Consider the following 8,063-nt stretch of genomic DNA (forward strand, 5'->3'; position numbering starts at 1 on the left):
CTAGTGGGGACTGTGCAAGCCAAGACATCATATTGCAAGCATACGATAATGTCAACATACAAATCATCAAACGTTTAGCAAGCTTGAGCACACTTGATCTAGAGGCTATTTATTGAAAAATTGAAACCTATATCGTGGAAAACTTGCCTATAATTTAGTTACATTGTAAATCATTTCTGTGTCATTCCTGTGTGTGAAGTATTATATATAAACTTTAAACCATACTAATTCATAATTTAAAAGAAATGCTCATTGGGTTAATATTTTTCATGCTTTCTACCTCCTGCCTCAGATTTCATCTTTTCTTTTCTTGCAATTAACAAGTTTTTGCCCATGCAAGTGAAAGATATCAGAAATTGATGAAGAACAAAGCTAACTCAACATGTAGTGTCGTATAATTCAAAATTAGATTAATTTGGTAATTGTTATAAAATTTCTTCTGGGAACCATTTTATGACCCTTATTTATATTGAAATATTACATAGTACAATTAATTGTATATTTGTAGATAAGCACATTGGAACTCTTGAAATGTTTCAAAAAAGGTATTTTACAGTATTTGTATTGTTGCTGGTAATCACGTTTCAATTTGGCTTGAGTCAAGGTTGAATTTTAACTACTTTTTTTTCTCTAGTTATTATTTGCTTAAGAATCCAGCTAACATGTTGTAAAGGGTAGGTGTTAAATGATGTGTATTCATATATATTCATTTATCACTTGGTGCTAAGCTATTCCAATTTTTAAAAGTAATGTAAACCTCTTTCTTTCCTTTTTATTTGAAATATTCAACAGGTAAGGCATCAGAAAAACTTCTGAACATGTCATGGAGATTGCAAGTGTAATAGTATTATTTTGTTTCTCACAGGGTTCCGCAGATCTTGAAGACCCCTGGTAGTTAAATAGGCTAGAATCGCTAAGAATTTCCTGGTTTGAAATATGGAAGAAACCTTCGTTCACACACCTTTTATTTACTACAAGGGAAATTAAAAATCCAAAGGATCTTCTTTTAAAGTCATTTTGTCAGAAGGGCAGGAGGAGCTTACTTGTTAGAATTATACACCATTTGTTCATTTCTTTTTGCATATTCTAATATTGCCACTCTTGCGCATCTTCCTGTAAAACAGTATTTTGTTGACTGCCTCAGACATACTGATTGCATCTGTACCCAACTTGTTGCCTGACGGAATGGTGATGCTGTTAGGAGATGTAATAAAGTACCTGAGGTGCATGGATTTCTAGTTTCATTTGGAAGATGCACTAAGTACTGTTAATTTAAATCTAACTCACCGGACATGAGCATGTACAAATTGCTGTATAAGGCATTACTTGATTGCAAGGTTCAAGGTTGAGAGCTTCTGCACCTATCTCAGGCCCAGAGGGAACATGCAGTAAGCAGAATGCTGTAGAAATTTATTTTGTGTAATTCTTCACTTCAATTTCTGCTGTACTACCAAATACTCAGTTTTCTCTGCTGTCAGATATGCAGTATATGTTGTCTACGGCTTGCTTGAAGATAACATTGCATTTGGCAATAAATATAGCAAATGTATGGTAAAATTCCCTTATGATTTTCAAGCATGTGTAGATTATAAGCTCTTGCTAAGCGGAACCTCTGGACAAAAATGAATAGATTAATTTATGCTTCTATGTCAATTGTCATTTGCTTTAAGCATCCCACTCATTATTGCAGAAGTTGAAAATATTGCTATAAAATTTGCCTTTCTCACATACTGTAAATCGTGATTTTGTTCTACATGTGGTTTTCTATTAGTATCATTGATTTGCAGCAGAAATAAAGAGACAGCCTTGTGTAAACTGGGGTATAGTTTTGCAAAAGAGTTGTTTGCATTAACAATTTCAAAACTAGAGATCACATAGATTTATAAATGCAATTTAAAATATTCTATTGTGAATTTAAGCTTTACAGAATTTTTTAAATTTTTGTTCAGTGATTTTTTTTCTTCATTCATTGTGGAATGGGCATGGTACAGAGTGGCTGTCTTTTAAGGTACTTGAAAATTCTTAGTTTGATTTGTATTTCTGCAATAACATGATTTTACTGAGTATGTTTGAGTTATGCATGTATTAAAGTTTGGTTTAAGTTAATGGTTGAGGGGAAGGGGATTTGAGCAGCATTGAGAGCAGAGAAAGCAATGAATGTATTCACTTGTACACAATACACATGCTATGGATGCCTTTTAAGATTTAAATAATGCAGCTTGTCTGTTAATGGTGTATTGTAGACAATGTTCATTGCCCTTATACATGATTGAAACATACTAATGAGTGATGCTGATTTGAATTTGTATAAAATTGAGTTCATTTGTATTTCTCTCTAACTTTGTTTTTTCCCCTCATTTAAGTCTTTAAGCTGGAAAGCTGCCTGTTACCATACACCCTTGAACACTGGTGCCTACAACCAGCTTCCCCAATCGTTTGGTTCATTGTGTAGGTATGATTCTTGGCTTAGAGAGTATGATTATTGCCAGTGTTTTTATTTATTCACTAGATTTTAGCTACAACAATGAAAATGTCCTGAAGAAGATGATGTTAACAGGTGTTTTGACCCTTTGTTGAGATTATGGGGTTGTTTTAGGATAGGGATGAAGAGTGCACAAGTGGTTTCTTACTTGCCACGGTCTGTCCACTCTGGTCCTTCCCTGTACTGACTATAGTATATTCCCTGTATGATATTTGTGATGTTTCATACAATACAGTGATCATAACCACCTTGTTATCTTCAATAAAGGATTGCTAAATGCATTGTGACTTTTGTATTTACAGTTTGTATCACATTATGTACTGCCCAAGAATAAACCCTATCAGTATTTTGTATGCTTACCTACAATAGAGAAAAAGACTGATTCTTGTAATAATCTTGAGCCATATTTACATTATTATGTGACTAGTGGACATGTAATTACTGCAGGTTTTAAAGTCTGAATGGAATTTAAAAGTTTGCATTTCAAAAGGGATTTTGAATTCTATTAGACTCTGTATTCGGAGGTCAGACAGACTGGAAAAACATGATTTTCAAAAATGGAATTAAGTTTATTGTATTAACTGTTTCCATAGTGCAGTCTCAATTTTGTTTGATTCCCACAGTCTTTTTAATAGTATTCTTGAATAATGTAATTGATACAATTTTGAAATGGATAAAGTTTTATGTAAATATTGGTTGATCTGACATTTAAAATATTTTCTCCTTTAGAATTGAAGATCCAGTTGCCATTCAAATTGTCTATGTGTTGACTATGTAATTTGTGTTTATATTGAACACTTGTTACTTCTTTAAAAACACTTACACTTAGACACTCACTTTAAATCATTATCTTCTGACCTGAGCTGTGTAATTTCTGGAATATTATTCCCATTTACTCAAAAGTGAAAATGATGAGTAATTTGCTGTTGTTTGGTAAATAAAGTATATGACTTCACATTTGTTACAGATCAAATTAATCAAATTATCATGTTAAATAAGATAACATTGCTTGAAACAGAAACATAAAATATTTGAAATACATTGTAGAGCAGCCAACATCTCTAGACCTATCTGAATGATATTTTGGAGTTATATCATTCAGGAGCAATGATTGATGTTCTGCCACTGTAGTCTTAAAGTAAACACAAGTTTATTGATCTCCTGAACAAAGCTGCAACTTCGAAAATTGTTTGCAACATTTTCGTGGGTCACAGTTCCAAGATGAATGGGGAAGATGTTACAAGCATTCAATTTTCTTTGTAATATTTATCCAATTTATTATAGAATTTCAACAATTACTGTGTAGCTTATATCAGAATATATCAATTATTATAATTCATTTTATTAATTGTGATCAAATCATCTGGAGTTTTCTGACATTTGATCAACCTCATTCTTTGCTATTATGTGTTCATTTTGAAGGCAAATGCTAATACAAATTTGCTTCTGTAAAATTGAATTCTGAATACTGACAAGATTCTGGTGTCTTACTGTTTCTCAAACTACAAATGTGCAGTGTTTTAGAAAATATATTTGCTGGTTATCAAATGATAACCAGAGCTATATGCTAACTGTATTCACATTCTGTCTTGTAGAACTGCTTGGTTTTGAATTTACTGTAATCTTGTGAATGTCTCCTTGAGCTAAGAAGATGGATTGACAGATTTCCACTGTAAATACTTCCTTAAAAATGAAAGGAAAAATTAGAAGATAAATGTTCTGGTGGTTTGCTTTCAGCAAATACTTTTCTACACTTTCTGCTATTAATTGTTGTTTTAAAGTTCTGGATTATTATTCTTGCCAAGAAAACATGTTGTTCGGTTATGGCTGCAGCTCATTCTTCTTAAAGAAAAATGTACTTATGTGCATTCAGGTGAAAAGGTTGTTTTTGTTCATGAGACTAAGATTAGTTGAGATGTTAAATGTCTTCTATTATAGTTTTGATTTTCTCTGTGCAGTAACTGAATTTATCTTCGAGCAGTGATGGCTTCAAAGGTATTAGTGAAGTTCTGTGGGATATAGAAGTAAAATAATTCCTGGGTTAAATGATTATAGATGCATTAGGAATGCATTTTGGAATAGATATACTAACTAGCTGTTACCTAATTTTTCAGGAACAAATGCAACTGATTGTGCAACATTGGAGACTTTAAAATATTCACATTGGTCTGTGTGCAACTTTTCTACATTCTGTGTATAATTTAAAATATTCAGTCCTGCATTTCTTGTCATGAAGATTTCAACTATTTGAGAATCAGAGTAATATTTTCCAGCTTTGAAAGAGCAGTTTCTAGCATCATGGCCTTTGAAACGGGACAAAGTATTAAATGCGTGAAGGGTACAAAGTACCAACCTATGCATGCCAATGAATGGTGGGTTCTGGAAGCAGTGCTTTACTTTAAAGTATTCTGGTCTGTATTAAAATGGTAAGTACAGCTTGATTTGTCTTTACAAACTAAAAATCAAAAAAGGCAAGGTAGCATGTTCTGATCTGTTAAAGTTTCTTTCCAATAATCAATCAACATTAGACGGAGATAATTCATAATATATTCACAGTATATTGGTGTGCTGCTGTGGCCACATTTATTGCCTATCCTTGTTGCCTGTGCAGGTAGTGATGGGCCTTTCCTTTGAACCCTTTTGTCCTTTTTATGTGATTCCGTAAGATGACAACTTTCAGGAAATTGGAACAGTGATTAAATATTTAAGTCGGTGTTGAGAAACTTGAAAATGATGCAATTCCAATGTTATTTCTGCTTCTGTCCGAAGTGCTAAAGGTTGTAATGAGAAAGATGCCATTGAAGTAACTTGTTCCAATACTGCACTTGTAGGTTAGCTACATTGCACTATAGTGCACTAGACTGGTGTCAATGGCACTGATCAAGCAAACTGTTTTATCCTAGATTGTATTTAGCTGCTTGAGGGCTACCATGGCTAAATAGTTCGAAATGAAATGGTTTGGGGGGGATGGGATGAGAGGAAGAGATCAGGGATCACCCCCTTGAATGCTATTTTTGATAAAACTTACCAAAGTTACCTTTTGGTTAGTGGTGATCCTATAGTGTTCCTAGTGTGTACTTAGCAATAACAGTGACATAGAATGATATGGGAGGATAGATTGTTCTACTATCTTGAGGTATTTTGACATATATGATGCCAATCAAATCTGTATATTATTTGGGCTCTGATGTATACACTGGCATGGGGTAGCATTGTTAGTTAAGTCAAAAATAGAGTTGAAAACTCTGGAACTATCTGAAGCAGCCAGATTTCAACTTTCCACTGAAAGGTAGGTTATCCATGAAGTAGCTAAATTGTTGGACATCTTCCCAAGGGTTCTGAGAACAATAACTGTCTTCCTTTGTAGAACGTCAGCTATGGAGATTTTCCAACCACGGACGGCACAGTGGTTAGCACTGTTGCCTCACAGTGGTTAGCACTGTTGCCTCACAGTGCTAGAGACTCTGGTTTAATTCCTGCTTCAGTCGACTGTGTGGAGTTTGCACATTCTCCCCGTGTCTGCGTGGGTTTCCTCCCAGAGTCCAAAACTCTGTAGGTTAGGTGAATTTGCCATGCTAAATTGCCTGTGCTAAATTGCCCGTAGTGTTAGGTGAAGGGGTGAAATGTGGTGGAATGGGTCTGGGTGGGTTGCGCTTCGGCGGGTCAGTGTAGACTTGTTGGGCCGAAGGGCCTCTTTCCACACTAAGTAATCTAATCTAATCTAATCTCTTGCTCACCCAGACCCTGACCTCATTTTATGATAATGCAGTTTGAAGTCATCTTGATAGCAGAACAAAGTTTCTTTGACCTACTTTGGCATTCACTTCTTGCATTTATGTCCAGAACAAAATTATAGTGACTTCTCATATCTATATGATTTTTATCCATAAAAGAGTAGTATTGATGCAACATGATTTTTTTTCTTGCAGTTGTTGTTTGAGGACACTTGACAACTTTTTTTTTATCTTCATTGGACGGGAAGAGGTTATAATGCTAAATTTAGCCTAATTATAATAAATAGGACAAACCTGTGAAATGTTAACATTGCCAATCAGAATCTTAATTTTTGCAGTTTGGTTAATTGCATCATTTGTCTACTACCATTATCAAATCGATTTGGAGAACCATATGTGATCCATTAATTGTGGATCTGCTTAACTTTGGTTTTAGACAAAGACATACTTCATGCTTTCTTGCTTGACTGTCTCTGTCTCTGGGACGGCTCTCCCTACTAGCACCAGGGGTAGATTGTCTTTGTTCAATCCTGTAATGATGCCTAAAAAATTTGTCCTAGCTTTCACACTGCTGAAATTAGTATTTCCTTTACTGATTTGTTTTTAGGATGTGAGTGACACCTGACACCACTGCTTGATTTGCATTGACCTGTGAGGTCACTTTGCATGGTTCAATTTGATACTTGTGTTCTTAAAAAAAAGGTCTTGCAGTTAAATGCACTTTACATGACCACCAGATATCTCCAAAATTGAAAGTACTTTTTGAAATTAAAATGACTGGAGAGGCATTATGTCCTAATCATGTAGAGATCACTGGCTGTCTTTCTTGATATATCAATCATTTAGGTTTGCATGACCATATGAGGAATCTCAAACTAATAAATCCCACAACAGATCAAACATTGGCCAAATAACCACACTTCAATATTGTGCAGAATGACAAGTAAGTGGCAATTAATCCCTGCTTGAAGAACAGTCCTGTTAAATATTCCATTTTCAAGTTTCTTTCCAAGTGAATGCCATCCTTGTTGCAGTTTTTCATCTATTTCTTGGTGTTACTTGCATCTCCCCATAAACTCATCCCTACCCCTGCCACGGTTGGTTGCGTTTGTTCTAATCTCTGCACATTTTGGACACACAGGTTTTGGTGAACAGGAAATTTAAAATTTAATCTTCTACTTATCAATAACTAAAATCAACTACAAAATTGGTTTTTTAACAATCTTATTCATTAGTGTGTTTTAGGGAAACAAATCAACCATCCTAATCAGTCGAGCCTGTATGATGTTACAGACCAACTATGTGGTTAACTATCCCATTAACTAAGCTTATTATCCAACATAGCACTCTCCTGTTGCTATCAAGCTAAAGGATTAGTATTGCAAAAAAGCATGTCACGAGGCAATCCTAAATTTGAGGTGCCAACCTAATGCAATGACATGTTGAGTGCTTGCATGTTGAATTATGGATTAAGCAATCCACTACCAATAGAACAGATAAGAACTGTCACATCCAGTCATGAAGGATCGTTTGAGGAGAGGGGAGTGGAGTGAGGGGAGTGGAGGAGAGGAGAGAAGTGTAATTAAACAAGTGGTAGAAGGAAGAGAAGTTCTCAGAACACTCCTGTCCTTGACCACAATGATAGCAGAACACTACACCAGAGTTCAAAAGATGAGACAGGTGCATTTGCAACCATCTTCAGCCAGAAATATCAAGTGGATGAAAAGATATAGGAGTAGGCTTTGAAACCATTCTGACTACAGTGTTCATGCAAGGAAGAACTATGATTCATGAAACTGGAGCTATAAAAGGATTGAAGAAAGTAGGTCTGTGTAGGGCAGAATGTT

At 34.9% G+C, this 8,063-nt stretch overlaps 1 protein-coding gene across 1 annotated transcript in view; it reads left to right on the top strand.

The window, feature by feature from the left end:
- Nucleotides 1-2,769, top strand: part of ppm1ba (protein phosphatase, Mg2+/Mn2+ dependent, 1Ba) — a 207,477-nt gene extending 204,708 nt beyond the window's left edge. Inside the window, exon 6 of the mRNA XM_060831379.1 lies at nt 866-2,769. Coding sequence (XP_060687362.1) covers nt 866-895 — 30 coding nt within the window. The 3' untranslated portion in view covers nt 896-2,769. The remainder of the gene's footprint in view (nt 1-865) is intronic.
- The last annotated feature ends 5,294 nt before the right edge of the window (nt 2,770-8,063 follow it).

This window comes from Hemiscyllium ocellatum, chromosome 10, assembly GCF_020745735.1.
Source record: "Hemiscyllium ocellatum isolate sHemOce1 chromosome 10, sHemOce1.pat.X.cur, whole genome shotgun sequence".
In the NCBI taxonomy this organism is placed as follows: Eukaryota; Metazoa; Chordata; class Chondrichthyes; order Orectolobiformes; family Hemiscylliidae; genus Hemiscyllium; species Hemiscyllium ocellatum.